The sequence below is a fragment of the Chanodichthys erythropterus genome, chromosome 13, assembly GCF_024489055.1.
Source record: "Chanodichthys erythropterus isolate Z2021 chromosome 13, ASM2448905v1, whole genome shotgun sequence".
NCBI classification, from domain to species: Eukaryota; Metazoa; Chordata; class Actinopteri; order Cypriniformes; family Xenocyprididae; genus Chanodichthys; species Chanodichthys erythropterus.
This window is the reverse complement of record NC_090233.1, coordinates 51,377,552-51,399,477: the sequence shown is the minus strand read 5'-3', so window position 1 is coordinate 51,399,477 and position 21,926 is coordinate 51,377,552. Positions and strand designations below refer to the sequence as shown.

At 38.3% G+C, this 21,926-nt stretch overlaps 3 protein-coding genes across 4 annotated transcripts in view; 1 reads left to right on the top strand and 2 right to left on the bottom strand.

The window, feature by feature from the left end:
• LOC137034167 (E3 ubiquitin-protein ligase RNF43) overlaps positions 1-1,432 on the bottom strand; it is a 135,598-nt gene extending 134,166 nt beyond the window's left edge. For both annotated transcript variants that reach the window (XM_067406840.1, XM_067406842.1), the window contains exon 1: positions 388-1,432. In XM_067406840.1, the coding sequence (XP_067262941.1) occupies positions 388-615 (228 nt within the window). In that variant the 5' untranslated portion in view covers positions 616-1,432. The remainder of the gene's footprint in view (positions 1-387) is intronic.
• A 1,833-nt stretch (positions 1,433-3,265) lies between these two features.
• On the bottom strand, positions 3,266-11,106 carry hsf5 (heat shock transcription factor family member 5). Its single transcript, XM_067408259.1, has 5 exons — positions 10,646-11,106; positions 5,426-5,691; positions 4,903-4,994; positions 3,335-3,742; positions 3,266-3,280 (listed from the first exon to the last, which is right to left on the bottom strand). Exons 1-5 carry the CDS (start codon positions 11,104-11,106, stop codon positions 3,266-3,268), a joined length of 1,242 nt encoding a protein of 413 aa, XP_067264360.1.
• An 898-nt stretch (positions 11,107-12,004) lies between these two features.
• supt4h1 (SPT4 homolog, DSIF elongation factor subunit) lies at positions 12,005-15,369 on the top strand. Its single transcript, XM_067407342.1, has 5 exons — positions 12,005-12,196; positions 12,450-12,556; positions 14,538-14,593; positions 14,959-15,012; positions 15,143-15,369. The coding sequence occupies exons 1-5, from the start codon at positions 12,128-12,130 to the stop codon at positions 15,208-15,210; spliced, it is 354 nt and encodes a 117-aa protein (XP_067263443.1). The 5' UTR covers positions 12,005-12,127; the 3' UTR covers positions 15,211-15,369.
• Positions 15,370-21,926: the final 6,557 nt, after the last annotated feature.

The window sequence follows — 21,926 nt, the reverse complement described above, 5'->3', positions numbered from 1 at the left end:
AACAGTTGGGCTTGCCCATATTTGACCCAAACATGGTTTGAAACAACCCAGCATTTTTTAGAGCGAAGAGCGCGCCTGTGCCGTTTCATGACACTTTCTTCATCTTTAATCTAATATCTAATGCAAGGACATTCAGACACTTTTGCCTGAGCGTTCAAATACTTTTTAGGGCCACTGTCTGCCAGACCAAAAGATGCACAACAATGTTCCCTCACAGATCTCGTGTCATCTACATTACATTTATGCATTTCGCAGATGCTTTTACCCAGTTATATTCAGAACATGCAATGGCAGGATTATCAGGCAACTCGACTAGTGCCTTCTTCACCTCTCCACCAACATATGAAGCTTGGGACTCTTTGAAAACATCTCCCGGCCGGGTCTTACCTGCATGAGTTTCCCTTTAGCACTGCCCGCGCTGCCCCAGGAGAACACCCCTTCCAGGGTGATGGTCCTGCTGGTGGGCTCCTGCTTCAGCAGCGTCACCTTGATCGTGGCTCGTTCGGACTCCACGGCAGCGGCTAGTTCCAGGCCCGTGTGGCCCAACGCCACCTGCAAGGCAGCCATGAGCAGCCACGGCCAGAGCCCGGCCAATCGCCGCACAGGAACCCTCATTGTCCTGGCTGCAGCGGCGGGCTCCGGCCATACATTACGCACTGTCCACAAAGCTATCCGTCCAGCACAAAAACACCAGAATCCTCAGGGGTCACCGAAACTGTCCAATAAAATCCAGTGGATTGCTGTGATTTGAAACTTAAGAATATTATTACCAAATTGACCTGTTTGTAAATCTAATCAAATGTTAAATGTTAGAGCTGGCCTGTATCGCTGACAGAACATGATTGACAGGTGATGAAATGTGACAGAGAGCCAGTGATTGACAGCGGACCGACTCGTGGCCTGAGCATTGATTTAAATGGACAAGAGTTTGATAAGATCTCCTAAAGAGCAATAATTTTACAGATCGTTTCCCGCGCGTAGTGATTGATAACCTGACGTCATAATGACTGCGTTACTGCGCGATACGCCGCGTCCACTTCAAAGGATTCCAAACATTCCAGAATGTAACAGGTTGTAGCAGAGTCGCCGTCTCCATCAATGCAACAATGTATCAGTTATTCCGCTCATTAAGTATTCAGAACAGTTTATAATCCCACTCTGAAATGTTTCCCGTGAGGACAAACATAAAAAAATGCGACGGGAAAAAGATGATCAGCTTTGCAGGAGCGATCGAAAACACTGGCAGGAGAGAGCTCTTTCTGAACACTCATTTCCATGTTCCCCAAATGAATTAAGATCAATGTTGCTGTTACTTCACAAACCTGTTCGACTCAGATTAAATCTCCACAGATCCAAGGCGAGAAATCCAGTCACTTCATGTGTAGAATCCGCACGCGCTGTCCCGAAATCAAGCCTCTGTGTTGTTGATCCGAACAGCAGGAACGCTGGAAAAGTTTAAAGTTGAGAGTGAGAGCGAGCGAGCGTGTGTGTGTGTGTGTGTGAGTAAGTGTGTACCTGCTGACTGTCAGTGAGGGTGGAGCAGAACTGATCCGACCCATTAAACACATGCATACACACACATACACACACACTGCGCCCTCTAGCTCACATCACTGGGGAAACATCACAATTACAGTCCTTCGCTGCATATCAAACCCAAAACTGATAGAGCATTTTTTGTCACGTGAGCGTAGGCTACTAAACATAACGCTAACAGTTGTATGCTTGATAATTAGCTCGTGTAATGTAAAGGGTTTATGATCGAATAATTATTATACCTCATTTGCATGACAGCTGTGTTCATCAAATCAAATCATTTGATGAAAAATCGTTTGATCATAAAGCAATTTAAAGGGGTCATGAACTGCGTTGTTTTATGTTTCCTGGCGTGCACTTATAATGTTAGTATGCTTTTTACATCAAAAATTTTGAAATACATTTTACTGATTTCAGCCCTCTTGATTTGAACGCTTGTAAAGGGAGCGTTCTTTGATCGCTTTCTCTATATATAATTTAATCACCATTTTAATAAGATTATTTTCATCCTCCTAAGAGTCACTGGTTTGATTTACATCTGACTGTACATGAATCACTAATATCAGATCAGGCATTAGAATGAACACGTTGTTGCATTACTGTACAAGTCTGTTTGCGCCGAAATGTGTTTGATTTACCAAAGAATCCACAGTGAAATGAACCGAATACAAATAAATAAAGCTCAACTGAGACATTCACATTGTTGAAAAAAAAAATCCATATTCCTGCATTAAGATCCTTTGAAAGGTAATGTTATTTTAGTCCTGTATCGCTCTTTTCTCCTCTTTCTTCTGCGGAGGCGGGGTTTCACATATCTAGGTACATCCGGGACGAGTCTCTTAAATTTGTAACATTGACACTGTTACTGAACTGAATCAACACTGAACTGAATTGAGCATTACAGCAGAATTTGTCTCAAATTTGATGACGTTTGCATCGTTAATTATTTTTGTTTATTACTGTGAAGCTTGAAACAATCTGTTGTATATAGAGCTTTTCTTAAGTGTCATGACTCGGGCAGGTTTATAATAAAAATAATTATGTCGTAAAAATAACACAAAACACACAGCAATGACACACGTTCAGCCTTTATCAGGGATTCACTCGCTTTGCATTTATTCAAATTTAGCTGAAAACAAATCAGTTCATTTCAATGCTATTACAATCTGACTTTCACTCTTGTGCTAATGTTAAATATATCAATTATATATTGATGCTTATAAATACTGAAATATATAAGTTAATTACAAATAAAATATCACGTTCACTGTAGATATTCAAAGCATCTGTATTTAGCATAAAAATACCATTAAAATTAAAGTCAAAATTCTGAGAAAATTACTTTTTCGAGAAAACAAAAAAACTACTTAAAATCACATAAAACTTTCTTAAATAAGTTTAAAATGTTGTAAATAAGAGTTTTGGTTTTTGGATATGATGTCATGTGCATATGCTGATGAATCCTGCCTGTCATCTGTGGATCATAACAACCATAAAGTCATAAAAAGTAATAATTAAAAAAAAAATCTGAATGATTCTGTAAAAACATAATGTAGATGTGTGATATTATACAATCTGAACGTGTCCTACCTAAAGAAGCTGCAGGGAGTGTTTTTCACGAGTCTTGCTCTGCTGTCAGTTTCTGATCTGTAGCCTGATTTACAGAGGACTTCATTATAGCATCAGTCTAGCTTCAATGGTATTCAAAAAATATTCAGTTTTTCTACTGTTAGCCCTGGGCAACCTGTAGTGAACAGACACTTAAAGACCAACAAAGAAGACACCAGCATCTTTTAACCTTTTCTGAGGACTCCAGAGATGTTGAATCATGTTCTTTGAGCTGGTCGGGTCCTTGATTCTCCACCTCGTGTCCCTCTGACTCGAGTTTGATGTACTGAGTGCTCACACCGCTGGCGATGGCGGACCGACGCGCGTCTATCTGAGGACTGGATGCCGCAGTATCGGACCTGGAGCTCTGAGGACTGTCGGCTTCAGCAGGTAGCGTGGAGACAGGAGAGCCGGAGGAGTGCTGGGGCTTCACAGGGGTTCCTACTCGGACTATGTGGACGTTCGGCAGCCCCTGGAACTCGTCCACCATCTGGAACACTCTGTCAAGGTTCACGTCAGCCCTTTGAGCCTCAGGTGTACCGTGTGCTGGCCAGTTTGCGGTCTGGATGCTGTTGTGATGGTGGCTCACTGAATAATTCTGCTAGAGTAAAGAGAATGAACATCTTTAAAAAGTTGTAGAGTGAATCAGTACCTGCAAATCAGCATATTTGATTTCTGAAGGATCATGTGACACTGAAGACTGGAGTAATGATGCTGAAAATTCAGCTTTGATCACAGGAATAAATTACATTTTACTATATATTCACATGGAAAACAGCTGTTTTAATTTCTAATAATATTTCAGAATATTACTGTATTCAAATAAATGCAGCCTTGGCGAGCAGAAGAGACTTCATTCAAGATATTAAAAATTGTAATTTTCCAAACTTTTGATAAAAACAAATTAAAAAGTAAAATAAAGTAAAATTGTTTCAATTTTTTAATAAACAATTAAATAAAAATTTATTTTTATTAAATATTGTATTTATGTATTTTTTAATGTATCTTTTTTGTTATGTTATTGTATATACACTCTAAAAAATGCTGGGTTAAAAACAACCCAAGTTGGGTTGAAAATGGACAAACCCAGCAATTGGGTTGTTTTAACCCAGCGGTTGGGTTAAATGTTTGCCCAACCTGCTGGGTAGTTTTATTTAACTCAACTATTGTTTAAAAATTACTTTATTGCTTAATTAAAATTAACCCAAAGTATGTTGGAAATGAACATTTATTAATGTTCAATGAATAATTATTAAACAATAAACATTTATTAAATTGCTTATTAATACATTTATATTAATAAACTATTAAACTATTACATTCATATTAATAAAATATTAAAGCTTATTAATAAACATTCACCTTTTGTCTATTATTGTTGCCTATAATTGCATCTGGTTTTTCCCAACTATTTTGGGTTCATTTTAAGCTAGCCATATAGCAATTTTTAAACAATAGTTGGTTTAAATAAAACTACCCAGCAGGTTGGGCAAACATTTAACCCAATCGCTGGGTTTGTCCATTTTCAACCCAACTTTGGTTGTTTTTAACCCAGCATTTTTTAGAGTGTATATATTAAAAATGTTCAAAAGTAATTCAAAAAGTAATTTTTGATATAAAAAGTAAAACAATGTTTTGTTTTTTACAGTTTTGTGAGATTTACTCAGTATTTGTTCACTGGGACAGCTATTTATGAATATGAATGATCAGAAATATGTGCAATAATGTTTAACATATCAACTTTGTAGTGGGTCTCACCGGGTAATAAGCATAATGTGCATATGACAGAGATGTTTGATCGCCACTTGTTCGATCTGCTTCCATTAATCCAGCAGTGCAACACTGACAAACTACTGAAAGCGAGACACACACACACACACCAGTACAGTACATCACAGTAAGTATCAGTTTCATCTCAGATGTTTCTCCTAAAATTCTAAGGAGGAATGCAAGAAAACAAAGGATGAGAAATATTGGAGTTCATATTTGAGATTGATCTGACGTTTGACTGCAGACGTTGGCATCTCTGAAAATCTGAGCACATTGTTGAGATGTTGTCTGAAACCCTAAAGGAGACATGTGAGATTACTGGGGTTTTCTCAGAAGACAATGTTAAGAGCAGAAGCCTCTGTTTGCTCTCACTGCTGTCTAGAGGAAATCATTTGTTTGGTTTCCTGTGGAAAATACACTGATATAACATGAATTGATTAAAAATGTTGCAAATATAGTAAATCTATCTAAAGCATTGTAAGTGTATTTATTTGAATGTAACATAAAGTACCTGGCGGGTAAATTCCAGGAGGATAGGACAGGTGATGAGGGATATATTTAGCTTCCTGTGGGAACAGGGCAGCAGGACTGGACTGAACTCTGTGAGGAGCGCTGTACGGATACGGCCGGATGACCGACACCGGGATGCCTTTGTTGGAGTAGAAAGGGGACACATCGCTGCAAGGAAAGATCCAGGAATGGGGAGGGATCAGGCTTCGGTCAAACCCCTTCGGCTGATGATGAGATATGTGCTGATATTGGTGTGCAGAACCTAAGAAGAGAGTATGAAGAACCTTTTGAGTAGTTTATAGAACATTCAAGATTTAAAGAATTGAATTTTATCTGACCTCCAATCCAGAGGAGTCATATGCATTTAGTTTTTTGAGAGGCTGTTCACTGCAGAGACAGTGGACATCAAGATCTGCCTCACTGGAGATAATGGGTAGAGCTAAAAAGTCCAACCACACCCTCACCATACCCATATAACATTATCACTGAACATAACTCCACCCATTAGGTGCACAGAGGCGAAGCTGGGCTAGATCAAGCTCCACCCATTAGGTGCACAGAGGCGAAGCTGGGCTAGATCAAGCTCCACCCATTAGGTGCACAGAGATGAAGCTGGACTAGATCAAGCTCCACCCATTAGGTGCACAGAGACGAAGCTGGGCTAGATCAAGCTCCACCCATTAGGTGCACAGAGACGAAGCTGGACTAGATCAAGCTCCACCCATTAGGTGCACAGAGACGAAGCTGGGCTAGATCAAGCTCCACCCATTAGGTGCACAGAGACGAAGCTGGACTAGATCAAGCTCCACCCATTAGGTGCACAGAGACGAAGCTGGGCTAGATCAAGCTCCACCCATTAGGTGCACAGAGGCGAAGCTGGGCTAGATCAAGCTCCACCCATTAGGTGTACAGAGGCGAAGCTGGGCTAGATCAAGCTCCACCCATTAGGTGCACAGAGACGAAGCTGGACTAGATCAAGCTCCACCCATTAGGTGCACAGAGACGAAGCTGGGCTAGATCAAGCTCCACCCATTAGGTGCACAGAGACGAAGCTGGACTAGATCAAGCTCCACCCATTAGGTGCACAGAGACGAAGCTGGGCTAGATCAAGCTCCACCCATTAGGTGCACAGAGACGAAGCTGGACTAGATCAAGCTCCACCCATTAGGTGCACAGAGACGAAGCTGGGCTAGATCAAGCTCCACCCATTAGGTGTACAGAGGCGAAGCTGGGCTAGATCAAGCTCCACCCATTAGGTGTACAGAGGCGGAGCTGGGCTAGATCAAGCTCCACCCATTAGGTGCACAGAGACGAAGCTGGGCTAGATCAAGCTCCACCCATTAGGTGTACAGAGGCGAAGCTGGGCTAGATCAAGCTCCACCCATTAGGTGTACAGAGGCGGAGCTGGGCTAGATCAAGCTCCACCCATTAGGTGCACAGAGACGAAGCTGGGCTAGATCAAGCTCCACCCATTAGGTGTACAGAGGCGAAGCTGGGCTAGATCAAGCTCCACCCATTAGGTGTACAGAGGCGGAGCTGGGCTAGATCAAGCTCCACCCATTAGGTGCACAGAGACGAAGCTGGGCTAGATCAAGCTCCACCCATTAGGTGTACAGAGGCGAAGCTGGGCTAGATCAAGCTCCACCCATTAGGTGCACAGAGACGAAGCTGGGCTAGATCAAGCTCCACCCATTAGGTGTACAGAGGCGGAGCTGGGCTAGATCAAGCTCCACCCATTAGGTGCACAGAGACGAAGCTGGGCTAGATCAAGCTCCACCCATTAGGTGCACAGAGGCGGAGCTGGGCTAGATCAAGCTCCACCCATTAGGTGCACAGAGGCGGAGCTGGACTAGATCAAGCTCCACCCATTAGGTGCACAGAGACGAAGCTGGGCTAGATCAAGCTCCACCCATTAGGTGCACAGAGGCGGAGCTGGGCTAGATCAAGCTCCACCCATTAGGTGCACAGAGGCGGAGCTGGACTAGATCAAGCTCCACCCATTAGGTGCACAGAGGCGGAGCTGGACTAGATCAAGCTCCACCCATTAGGTGCACAGAGACGAAGCTGGGCTAGATCAAGCTCCACCCATTAGGTGCACAGAGGCGGAGCTGGGCTAGATCAAGCTCCACCCATTAGGTGCACAGAGACGAAGCTGGGCTAGATCAAGCTCCACCCATTAGGTGTACAGAGGCGAAGCTGGGCTAGATCAAGCTCCACCCATTAGGTGCACAGAGGCGGAGCTGGGCTAGATCAAGCTCCACCCATTAGGTGCACAGAGACGAAGCTGGGCTAGATCAAGCTCCACCCATTAGGTGCACAGAGGCGAAGCTGGGCTAGATCAAGCTCCGTCCTTTACGTCCAGAGTGACTCTGTAGTAAGTTTTTTAAGCGGTACCATGTGACAGTTCTGCCTCTTCTTCATAAGACTGTGAGTTAAGAGAGTCTAGTTGTGTCATTTATATTATGCATAGAAGCCAGGTTCAAATCCTGATATAATATACAATTTTATAATAAAGCAAGCAATGTTTTGTTTCATGGGATTAACCCAACTCCAAACAAAAATAACTATTATTAGTAATAAAACATTACTCAAGTTTTCACTGTAATAATAACTGCAGTGTCTTCAGTATTATGAATTGAAGCATTTTTACTAAAGACTGGCATTTAAATAGATATATAATACATATCACATTTCATCTAAATTTCTCTGGTTGTTTTGACAAATTCATATTTTATAAAAAAATTCTTTAAAAGTACACATAAGAATCACTTTTATATTGTTAGTAATATTTCAGCATGAACATTTACTTGACTGAAGCAACTTATGTTTACTTGATTATCCATACATAATTTGTTTTTTTAGTAAAATGTGATTTGTATTTGTTCATCTCTCAATCATCATTGTATTTCATAATATGTTTTAAAACTACCGAGCTTTGATCATAAAACTACGCATTTAAATATCATCTTACTAAGACATATTTATTTATGATATTTCTATGAATTTATGTATCTGCTGTACTTTTATAAAGATCTCACTGATTTACATTACAAGCATCAGAATTTCATCTTCCTTTTTGTCCATATAAATATCAGCATCTGCACCAAACTGCTTATTTGTGCTCAGTTTGAGCCTCTGAATAAAACTGAGGTGTGTTTTCCTCCATATTCTGACTTTATCACACTATATGAGCCTGATGATCAAATATGATACAAAACATAAAACATATATGCAAACACAACATATGAATAAAAGTTATTTTTTCAAAAATGTTTCCCCCCATTTGTTTCTTATGCTCTAAACAATGAAATGACATGAAAAAATACTAAATTCACAAAACTTGGTCTCAGGAGGATATATCAGACTTTAGATCACCCAAAAAATAAAGGATTAGTTCAGTTCAGAATTAAAATTTCCTGATAATTTACTCACCCCCATGTCATCCAGGATGTTTGTGTCTTTCTTTCTTCAGTCAAAAAGAAATGAAGGTTTTTGAGGAAAACATTCCAGGATTTTTCTCCATATAGTGGACTTCACTGGGGTTCAACGGGTTGAAGGTCCAAATGTCAGTTTCAGTGCAGCTTCAAAGAGCTCTACATGATCCCAGACGAGGAATAAGAGTCTTATCTAGAGAAACCATCGGACATTTTCTAAAAAACATTAAAAATGATATACGTTTTAACCATAAATGCTCATCTTGAACTAGCTCTCTTCTTCTTCTCTATTAGAATTCCAGCAGTGTAGACACTGTTAAGTGTATTACTGCCCTCCTCAGGTCAAAGTTTGAACAAATTGTTATATACTTGTACTAACATAATTGTATATGACAATTTAGTTCAAACTTTGACCTGTGGAGGGCAGTAATACACTTAACAGTGTCTACACTGCTGGAATTCTAATAGAGAAGAAGAAGAGAGCTAGTTCAAGATGAGCATTTATGGTTAAAACGTATATCATTTTTTTTTTTTTTTTTTTAGAAAATGGCCGATGGTTTCTCTAGATAAGACCCTTATTCCTCGTCTGGGATCATGTAGAGCTCTTTGAAGCTGCACTGAAACTGACATTTGGACCTTCAACCGTTTGGGCTCCATTAAAGTCCACTATATGGAGAAAAATCCTCGAATGTTATCATCAAAAACCTTCATTTCTTTTTGACTGAAGAAAGACAGACATGAACATCTTGGATAACATGGGGGTGACTAAATTATCAGGAAATTTTAATTTGAAAGTGAACTAATCCTTTAACAAGATGACCCGTTGAATTCATTTTAGGAGCGACGACTGAATGTAGGCTATTTTTAGTAAAATGCCTGTATATAAGATTAGCATTGACAAAGTTCAGACGCTGTCATATATGTGAATCAGCTTACTTTGTTGTGTATTTTCAAATATGAAAAATAACTTTTATATAGATGGATTAATTGCATTTTGAAAAAAAAAAAAAAAAACGTGTCATGGATTTATTGCATTTTGGGGAAAAAATAATACGTTTTTATAATAAACCTTTTAAAATCCAAATGTAGATTTGAATTTTTAATGTTTTTATAGCCAAAAGATGCTATGTGAAAGAAAGTTTGAAACAGAAAATAGTGGTTTTCATTTTGCCGCTTTCTTGGTAAAGAAACACCTTTTTACTCAAATTAATCAAAATGGATTTATAGCTTTTTGGAACCAAACTCTTCATCTCACAAATGCTCATCTTGCACTGCTCTGCGATGCGCCACGCATTACGTAATCATCTTGGAAAGGTCACGAGTGACGTATCGAATCCAATCCAGTGTCTACAAAGCGAACTTGCAAAGACTAAGTCAAACGGCCTTTAGAAAAAAAATTAAACAACAATGTCGGAAGATTTTTGGAGGAGAAAATGAGATTTCCGCTCTACCGAGATACTTCTGCGTGACCTTTCCAACATGATTGCGTAATGCACGGCGCATCACAGAGCATTTGTGGTTAAAAAGTATATAATTTTTATTTTATTTTAGAAAATGGCCGATGGTTTCTCTAGGTAAGACTCTTATTTGGGATCATGTAGAGCTCTTTGAAGCTGCACTGAAACTGACATTTGGACCTTCAACCAGTGAAGTCCACTATGCAGACCGACAGAATTTTCATTTTTGGGTGAACTGTCCCTTTAAGAACTCAACTTCTATGTCAAATGATGTCTCTTCCCACCATATTTACTTTAGAAATGGTATGAAAGTTGAACTGGCCTGTAGTTTTCTCCTCTGTAGTGTTGTGTCGCTGCTGCTGATGGCCTCGGCTCGGGGGACGACAGGTCACCTCCTCTCCGGCCTGCATCTTGGCCTTGTTACTGATGGTCAGCCTCTTCAGATGGACCAGAAGTTCTGGCCGACCCTGTTTGAAGTAGGGGTTGTGGAACTGGTGCAGGTTGCGGTGTCTGTCTTTGGGGGGCCCGTCGAAAAGCTTCCGGAAGCCGTACAGGTTGAGCTGCCGGATGAAGCTGGTGAAGTGGGTGGTCTTGAAGAGTTTAGCATCTTGTTTGACCGGTGACAACAGTTCATCCTCGAACCGCTGCTGGTCCACTATCAAGCTGTCTCCACTTGGGCTCCAGAAGACCGAGTTGTTTTCGGGATCGTTTGTCAAACACCATAACTTCGCTGGAAAGTTATTGTAGTTTATGTGGACTGTGAGAAGAGACTTATCAAACTCCATATCCATGTTCAGATCAAATAATCTCTCACTTCATGACCTGCCGATGATGGAAACTACATAAACATCACTAAAAAAGTCAATATAAACAGTAGGTAATGCTATATAACAACTTTAACACATTAATAGATGGATCTTAGACTGAATAGAAATATTAGTAACACTTTTTAAAGCAATACTACAAAATTACTAATACATATTTAAAATCAATTGCTGTATTGGTTAATATTGTTTAATGGGCAACATGAACTAACAATATTTCCATCATTGTTAACAAAGATTAATATGTATTGCTCATTGTTAACTGATGAGACCTTACTGTAAATAAGTGAAATATTCAATAGATATAAAAGTTATCTTAATAATAGCACGTACACAACACATGTAGACCTATATCATCAAAATCTATGAAACTTTGTTCATTAAAACTGATTAATTAATGTCTTTACGTGTGTTTATATTTACCGTCTCCTCTCAGAACCGTTAGTGGAACCGTTATGCGCGTTCACATAGAACTCATTTAAACCGCATCAGAATGAGGCTCACGTGACCTCAATAACGTCAGTTCTCTAGTGGTTATTGTGGTCAGTGTAGTTTAAATGGTTTTTAAACAAATTTTGTTTATGGAATACTTTAAAAAAACATTATAAAATTAATAGGCTTTTCATTCTTCCATTTCCATTCCATGCATTATTTCCATTCTGAAACTCTTATTTTGAATTCTGATTGGAACGTAACTTAGCAGCTGCAGATCTAAATGCAACTTCGCGACAGAATTACAATAAAAATATGCAACATAATAGTACATAAGAATAGTAGTCTATGCTAATTATATGAGTAAAAAATAAATAAACAAACAAATAATTAATTAACAACACGATCGAGCGGCGCGTGCGTGTGACGTCATTAAGCGGCGCCGAACGTGCGGTTGTGGCTATCGAACGCTAACAACAACAACTCGCTGAAACAGTCGTTGTTCTGAGGCATTTATTTCGTTTAATTTCAAGTATATTGCATTAAAACGACAGGAATGTCTCTGGAGACTGTCCCAAAAGATCTGCGCCATTTGAGAGCGTGTCTGCTGTGCTCTCTTGTCAAGGTAAAATGAGACATTTATTGTTGACATATTTAGATAGCAGAAACGTATAGAACAAGGTGATTCACAAAACGGGCTTGCCATGTTCAAATCATGAGTATTGTACGGTTTTGTTTATATAAACATCATTCTGCTTCTTACAGACATAAAATGTACATTATGCTGTTAGATACAGTCAAAGATAACTCTTGTGTAAGGGAATGCTAAGGGAAATATGTGTGATTAACATCATCTCATCTCTCTTCTCTGGGTTCAGACTATTGATCAGTTCGAGTATGATGGATGTGACAACTGTGAATCATACCTGCAGATGAAGGGCAATCGAGAGATGGTTTATGAATGCACAAGCTCTTCTTTTGATGGGTAACTTACAGTAGTTTATTCTCCCTCATGTCGGTCTAAACCTGTGTGGCTCACTTGCTTTCATCCAAGGACCATAAATAGAGATGTTTGAGTCGAGTTTGAGTAAAAATGTGTCGATTCACTTTAAAAGCACCATGAAATGATTGATACAGCTCAGTTCACCCCAAAATGACATTTCTTTTATTAATTATGTTGTTCTACATCTTCATTCATCTTTGGAACAAATTTTATCCTCCATAAGCACCACATTCAAAGTCCAGAAAGATGGTAAAAACATTGTCATGTGACTGCACTGGTTCAACCTTAATGTTATAAAGAGACAATACTTTTTGTTCGCAAAAACAAAAATAACGACTTTATTCATCTCTGTCAGTCTCTTATGCTGTTTTTGTTGTTTGACCGGTGTGGTCAGAAATCGAGTCCCCCCAGGAATTGGGTCTCCTTTAGGACCCCAAGTGATCCCATTGGTTCAACGGACTAGTATTTTTAGCATCTGATTATAATTCCTGCAAAATCACATGATTTACATCCTTTAAAATGCATTATAATGACTATTAATAGCTTTTAAATTACATGGTTCATATACTAAGTTGTAAGTTGTGAAATGAAGCTTTTCTCGTTCTTACTGTTTTTTTGTTTTTTTTAGCTTATCTATAGAGGGTATGCACGTGACATCTCCGTCGACCGTTATGACTGCGGTCACGCCCACTGAGTGGCAGAAAGACTGAGTGGCAGCATTAGTTTTCTGCCGTGAAAAACACACAAAACACATCCAAAACGGGAAAGAGCTTTGCGATTAACTGTACAAATAGCTTTGACACAAAATCTAAGAAATATATTTACAGACTGCTGAAAGCTACAGAAAGAAGCAAATGGATCACTGCAATTCACAGAAACAGCTGCACTCCAGCAGAGAAACATGTTTTGCAGTTATCATTTTGTCAAATTGTTGGATTTTGAGGTAAAATCATACCGTATATATTGTATTGTTATATATTGTGTTAACAACTCATCAATTAAATATTTTCCATCTTATATTCTGCACAATTGGGTGTTTCTAAATAAACACTGACAAAAACTATACAAGTTTTAGGGCTGGACAATATATGTTGTCATAAGTGATCTTTCTGATTTAGACCTAACTATATTGTATTTATATAAAGCGTTCACAGGCAGATTTGCTTTATGTGTCTCCCTGTCGTCGAAATCAGGCACATATAAATGTCAAACACAACTCCCGCGTGCATGACAAAGAAACCTAATCCATGTATATTGACGAGTTATAAGGAACACTTTCGAGCCCAATTGCTAGCAAAGTGGGGTAAAATCTGGGATTTTTGGCAGGGTTCCCCTGGTAAAATTGGCATTCCGGGGGCTAAATATCATGTTATTGCGGTTGCTTCAGTTCGCTGACATTAAAAAACAACTTGTTAGAGTAGCCGAATTCCAATACTGCCTACAGGGTCCTAAACGAGACCCGATTCCTGGGGGGGACTCGATTTCTCATGACACAGACTCCTGTGTCGTGCTGCTCACGTGAACATCGTCGACCAATACTGAGCCGGTGTTCTGACGTAAACACGGAAACGCTGCACTGTGTCAACTGCTTAGGAGAATGACTGAATAAAGTTATTTTTGTTTTTCCACACAAAAAGTATTCTTGTCACTTTGTAACATTGAGGTTGAACCACTACAGTCACGTTGACTATTTTAACAATGTCTTTACTACCTTTCTGGACCTTAAATGTTGCAATTATGTTGCTTTCTATGGAGGATAGATAAAAAAACCCTCTTGATTTCATCAAAAATATCTTAATTTGTGTTCTGAAGATGAACGAAGGTCATCTAACCCTTTTAAGAATGCGAATCACACTGGTTTGGAAAGTTACGAGTGTGTTAAAGATGAACTCTTCTTTGAATGAACACTGACATGTGTTGGACTTCATTTGAGCACTAATGTGTGATGTCTTCTTCATTATAGTGTCATTGCTATGATGAGTCCAGAGGACAGCTGGGTGGCAAAATGGCAAAGAATCGGTGAGTATTTTAGTGCTCTTTACCTGTGTTTACCTCACTCACACCTGTCTTTCATGTCATTACACACACTACAGATGATTTCACAGTAATAAACAGGAAAATAACAGTGTTGATGTTGCAAAATTCTTCAATTATGAAACGCATACAACAGTATCATTATTCAGCTCAATTACAGTGTTAATGTTGCAAAGTTAATCAAACTCTATACAGGATAATAGTTATTATAGTCATTATTCAGTTCAAATCAGTTGATTCAGTAATAATATACATCAATTATGAGTTCAGTTCAGCTATAAGCAGCAGTACAGAAGACAAACTGCCCAAATAAATGTTGATTCACTTCAGTTCAATAATGTCTTTCTCAGGTAACTTTAAGCCAGGTGTCTACGCGGTCACAGTAACGGGTCGGTTACCTCCAGGTTAGTGTCGGACTCTCTCATGACTGCAATGAAGAACGTGTGCATTTTCAGTCAGAACGTTATGTAAAGAATATCTCTCCTGAAATCTGTTTCTCATCACTCACATGCGGTTGATTTGGTCCCGTCTCAGGTGTGGTGCGAGAGCTGAAGAGCAGAGGCGTCATCTACAGGTCCAGAGACACGGCTGTTAAAACATGAACACTGTTTATGAGGACTGCTTCTCTGCTATTGTCTGTTATGTCATTTATTATCTCATGATTTTCTTTTCTACTTTCATTACACGAGTATTTGGAGTGCATTTGATGATGGATAAATGATTTATTCCATGTAAAGGATTTAAACATTAAAGTTTTATAAACAGCATCGTTTCCCACTCATTTGTCATTTTCAAAGAGACCATGAGAGGGCGCTGTCACTCCTCAAACTCATGGTGACAGAAATGAAGCCATCATCTTCAGAATATAGGATGCATATGAAATCACACGCTACTGTATATGGTAGGGGGAAACCGTATATGACAAACTAACTATGTAGTATAAACAAACAGTACCGGATGACCTTCTGTTTCCGCTGAGATTCTCACTAAAAATGCTGGGTTAAATATGGACAAACCCATTGATTGGGTTAAATGTTTGACCAACCTGCTGGATAGTTTTATTTACCCCAACTATTGTTTAAAAATGACTATATGTTTGGCTTAAAACTACTCAATATGTTGGAAATTAAAAATCAGACACATAATTACTAGAGGAAACAAAAATAATCAAAAGGTGAACATTTATTAATAAGTAAGTTAATAAATGTTTAATTATTATTCATTAAACATTAATAAATGTTCATTTTAAGCAAGCAATACAGTCATTTTTAAATAAAAATACCCAGCAGGTTGGGCAAACATTTAACCCATTCACTGGGTTTGTCCATATTTAACCCAACTTGGGTTGTTTTAACCCAGCATTTTTTTTTAGCCTGCATTCGACAGACAATTTACTATCCTATAAGGCCGCAAAAGACAACATGGCGAATGTAGCACGTCCAAGATGACATTCATACTATATAGAACATACTTTTTAGTGGTCATGATGTAATTCAAAATATGTACTTACTTATGATTTGTTAATTTTATGGTTTGTGATCTGACCCGCACTAAACTTATGCATGTAACTCGTGTAAACCCATTTATGCATTTGCCATGATAGCCTAAACCATGTGTGGAATTGGATGAACCCAAGCGAAATATTTAGAGGTTGCTTAAACAACATTTTTTTCAGGCTAGTAAGAAGCTGATTTAAGCCCAAAGTATAGTTCACTTTTTACGCGTACGCGAGGGTCAGCGTACAGTGCACGTGACGCGAATTTCGTCATCAGAAGAGTACTCGCGTATTGTACGCGCTCCGGCGGATTTTTGATACTTGTATGCGCAGGTCGCACATGCTCGTATATTTGTTTTCGCAGTAATTTGTTTATCCACAAGGTGGCAACCGTGCCCTATGGGCGCCAATTCTCATGGTAGTCAAAGAAAAACTGCATAAACAGAACAGACTAGAACACATGCAAGCTACAGCGACAATGAAGGCCTACATAGACGAGAGATTGTGTGAAGAGGTTAGAAAGTACCCTCATTTGTACAATTCTATCATGAAAGAATACAAAGATGTTTACATGGGTAACTCGTGGCGAGAGATTGCTCAAAACCGCGCATGCGTCGAACGCCTGTGTATGCACCAGTCAACGTAGACTTTACAAGGCTGTGCATTCGACTGTGCGCGTACACCAGCGCATGCGTTAAAAAAAAAAAAAAAAAAAAAAAAAAAAAATATTATATAAATATATATATATATATATATATATACACACACAGGGCTTTAGAACAGCTTAGCAATCGAATTGCAATGAGATTCTTCATTTCTGTATATTTTTGATCATTTAAGAGTGAAAACTTTTACCATATAAGCATTGGATGCATCATTTAAAGATTTTTTATTTCTTTATTTTATTAGTTCAAGCTGATTCAGGCACAAGTGCCCAGGTTTAAGACAATAAAAGTGTTGTTGGGGAATTGTGTCACCTGTGTAATGCACCTGTCAATACTTCACATCATAAACACGGCAAACTTACTGAAGCTCTTTTTCTTTGAAAAAGACTTTCCACACATTTGAGAGGGGAACCATCACCTCCTTCACATGAGCGAACAACAGTTACTGAGTGACTCATAAATGAGACTTCAGAGTCATATCAGGCATTTCACTGCAGCGGGACGCACTTGAGCTTGAGAAAAGAAATGTATTGGTTTCTTGTTAGCAGCAGAAGATAATGTGCCATACTTTACAATGTCACACTCAAAGTGTCTGAATGCTCATTAGATTACAAAAGCAATGTTCACGCAAAACAAGTTTGTGGTTTGAAATGATCAAACGATAGAAGAAGTCCTACAGCATTTGAGTGATGCTTTCTATCTAATGCAATGATATTTTGAAGCATGACTCGAGTGAACAAACATCACTGTACGTGTAACACGAGCAGACAGGAAGTGGCTTGTGCTTAAACTAAAGAAAGGTTCTATTTGGAACTCTCTTTTTTAAAAGAACGTTAGGGACTGAATGTCATTTGGAACATCTTTTTATGTGCTAAACATGATAAATGAGCATCAGTGAGTGTGATTGGGGTGTGAATGAATCACGGTCATTGTAAGAGTGTGATCAGAAACACAGAACACGTTAAAAGACCTGCGTCACCGCGTTTATCACAATGCTCGATCAAGGTCATTAGGAACTAAAGCGTAAAGCTGATTCAGAAACGGCATTTCTTTTGAGTCATCTTATTAATGTGCCTTATTATTACACAGATCATTTGCATAGATTGACGTTTGAGTCTGTAAGTGCACACGGATGTAAAAAGCAAAGCAGCTTCTCTTATGCATCTGCTCAGATATGACATCTATGTAGATGATTTTGTTTAAATGAGTGAGTCTGACCAAAAAAAAAAAAAAAAAGATTCAGTTGAGGAATAAATGGTGTATCAGTATACTGGGTCTGTGCAGCTCTTAAAGTGACAGCAGCATAATAAACCTGCTGCTGTCTGCATTTTAATGTTCATAAAACAACAAAGAAAACAATTCCCCTCACTGCTCTTAACTAAATACATTTTGTAACTTTTAATAAAGATAAATCTATATTTCATTTCTACAGTGAAGACAGCAGTGTTATTTTACATTTGACTATTCATTTTCTCTACCTGAAAACATTAACTAGGCCAATTAAAAAAAAAAAAAAAAAAAAAAATGAACCAGATTCAACGGGGCCTGTAGAAAAAAAATCCATATATATAAAATAGGTAAAATATCATAATAATAATCATAAATGTTTCTTGAGCAGCAAATCAGCATATCAGAATGATTTCTGAAGGATCATGTGACACTGAAGACTGGAGTAATGATGCTGAAAATTCAGCTTTGATCACAGGAATAAATTACAGTTTAACATATATTCATATAGAAAACAGTTATTTTAAATTATAATAATATTTCACATTTTTACTATTTTTACTGTATTTTTAATCAAATAAATGCAGCCTTGGTGAGCAGAAGAGACTTCTTTCAAAAACACTAAAAAATCGTACCAATCTAAAACTTCTGAACGGTAGTGTGTACATGCATATAACAGTTAAAATCTCATGTTCTTGACTGGTTTCATGACATTAAAACAAACCCTAGATGTAAGTGTTGCTTCACCTCAAACCCTGTCACTATCGTACAACTGCGAACTGATCTCATGTCAGTGCGTTATGCTTCATAATCTGAATCTATACAAATGAAGAAGAGAAAGTTACTAAAATGTAGTAAAGGAAACTCAAGAGTGAAAGTACAACTGACAGAAATAACTGCAGCGCTCTGGAGAAGAATGACAGGCTGGAATAATGTAAAAGAAATATTTCATTCAGTTCTTAGGGTTTGTTTTTATAGCACTGAATGTTCTTTATGATATTTATAAAGATTCTTCTTCTATTATTTTAAGAGCTTGTTTAGATTCAAACACATTTGGGCGCGAAAGCAGGTGAATTCACCTTCCCTCCCAAGTTTTAAGTTGTGCTGGTTTTAACCACAGATACATAACAGCAGCTCACTATGTAGGCTGAATGTGTGCACTTCAAAGTGTTTCAGTTTTGCACCCAAGTTTACACCCTAAAACATGGTGCAAAAACACCCACTCACAAGCAGTTAACATTCAAAAAGCAGTCAGTCAGCACACAGGCAAAAAAACATCTACATGCAACTCAAATTAACAATATCTTAATATCCAAGTCAGGAAAAAAAAGAAAAAAAAAATCATATATGCTGGCTGAAGTGCATATGATTGTTTAAAATGTCTTAATTTAAAAAAGTCCATAAAAAACACTGTTTCCTCAATTCATCTACTTTGTTTATGTTTTATTTGGGAATAAAAATTGCACATATATTCTAGTTACAAAGAACTAAATATTGTAACTGAAACTAGTTCGAGCATGAAAATGCTCATAATACAATCAGACACCTGAAATAAAATGACTTTAAAAAACAATGCTCTGTGTCAAAGCTTGATTGATAATCAAATGAGAAAGAGTCGAAGCTCAGATCCGCATCAGCTTCCTGTTTGAAGCTCAACCGTCGAGTCTCGTGTGCCTCGTCACACTCAGATTGACCTGATTAACAGCTCACTTTCTAATGCACAAAAATATTTAAACTCATCTCTATACTGAAAATGTGCTGGAGAGGATTTCCCTCCAAAGAGTTTTCACTCAAATAATTACAAAGAAGTGGCAAGTAACACATTTAGTTAAATGTGAAAGACTGAACTACCTTTTTTTTTTGAAATTCAAAATAGTGTTGTTAAAAGTGCCGACAAATTTTAAAAACGTGACCCTTTAGGGATTCGTAAACGCCATTGTGTTCACATGCTCTCCAGATATGTCTGTGATTGGCTACAATGATCAACACTTCAAAAACATGTTGTAAATAGTCATCAATGACACTCTTCACCGAGCACAGATACACAATGGTCCCGCTCAGGGTTGCCAGGTGTTCACAACAAAACCCGCCCAATTGCTACTCAAAACTAGCCCAATTGTGTTTCAGGGGGGTCCCCTGGTAAAAATCTTACTCCAGAGGGTGAAATCCACGTTTTTGGCGGGGTTCCCCTTGTAAAATGTGCATTCCCGGGGCTAAATATATCATGTTTTTTTGGGAGCGCGTCAACACGAGGACTGACTATATGCACGGTTACTTCCTGGATTTTGTGAAGCCAGCTCGGGCATTTCCGGTGATCTGTTAGCTGTCATTTTGTACTCGCTGTACATCGACACAAAACCATCAATGGTGGACTTTTTAATGTTGTATTCATGTTTTTATGCAGTTATCATTATCACACTTGGCTAATTTGCCAATAAACCAGTTTTATTGATTGCAATAAAGATGAAGCTATTGGGACGGTTTGAATAAGAAACGCTGTAATTAGACACGCACACGCAACATTTTTCCAGCTCTTCAAATGTTATTTTTAATGAGATGACCACAAACATTATTTGTTTGTCCTTCTGACATTGTCCCCATTTGTAAAACTGAACATTTCAAGATGTAGGAAATCCAAGATTTGATAGAAAACATTTATTTAAAAATAAAAAAGACATTAATTACCATTATAACCGTCAGGGGAGCATTTATTTGTGCATATATTAGTAATAGTTTTTCACTCAGTTTCGCTTTTGAATAAATATAAAATCACTAGGTAAATCACAGGTGAAGTGTGAAGTATGAAATACTCAAAAGATCTAACTAAAGTGCACAATAAATCTTTAATTGTTACTTTAATTGATGCTTTTTTTCACACAAAAGTGTGAAAACTGATGGTCGAATTGAATTCAGCCGAGGAGGAACAATGAGGGACGTCTTTATTCATATATTTATTATGTCAACTTGCATTTGAATTACTAAATTAATGCTATGCCTGACTATTTAAGTGACTATATTCTGATTCTAAATGAAATATTACACCACTGATGCTCAACACACCAACAAGTGACATTTCACCGGAAGTTTTCCAGCTGGCTTAGATTAATTGTGTAAGTTCTAAAGAACATTCCATGCATATAATCCATTCCACATTCCGTGTTCCGTGACTACACTGCTCTCCCTTTCAAACGCTCCCATGCATTGATCATTGTAACCAATCACAGACATATCTGATGAGTGCGTGAACTCAATGGCCAATCAGAGGTGTTTACGAATTCACTCAAAGCATCACATTTTTAAAATTTCAGAGAAAAGAGAAGTTGGTACTTTTGACAACACTACTTCAAAAAAAGCATATTTTTTTAGTCCAATGACCAGATCAGGATTGTTTTTTGTGATAAACAGAATCTTTAATAAATCCTTCAAGAGAATAAAATGAGAATTCACTATCAGCTCCTGACATCTGAATCACTTCAGACTGAAATATAACCTATCAAGCCACATTATTAATCATGATGTTACATCATATCCTCCAGTGGGAGGAACACACACACACACACACACACACACACACACACACACACACACACACACACACACACACACACACACACACACGTTGAAGTTGGTCAGTCGCAGGTCGATCATCTCACTGATCTGAGTGCTTCAACCACACAAGCTTCAGTTTAAAGTCAGAAAGTGTGACCTCATGGGCCGCTTCCTTCAGAAGGACCGTCACTTCTCTATTGACACGTCTGTTAGAGCGGCTGCTATTGGCCGGTTCCTTATATGTCCATATTTGGAGAAGTGTGCACTACTGAGTGCAGATGATTGATTTCAACTACAGTTTGATAAATGTGTGTGAAAAAAAACCTCATGGCCACAATGTTCTGAGTGGTTTCTTGAGTGAAAAAAGTCCTGCATCCTTGCA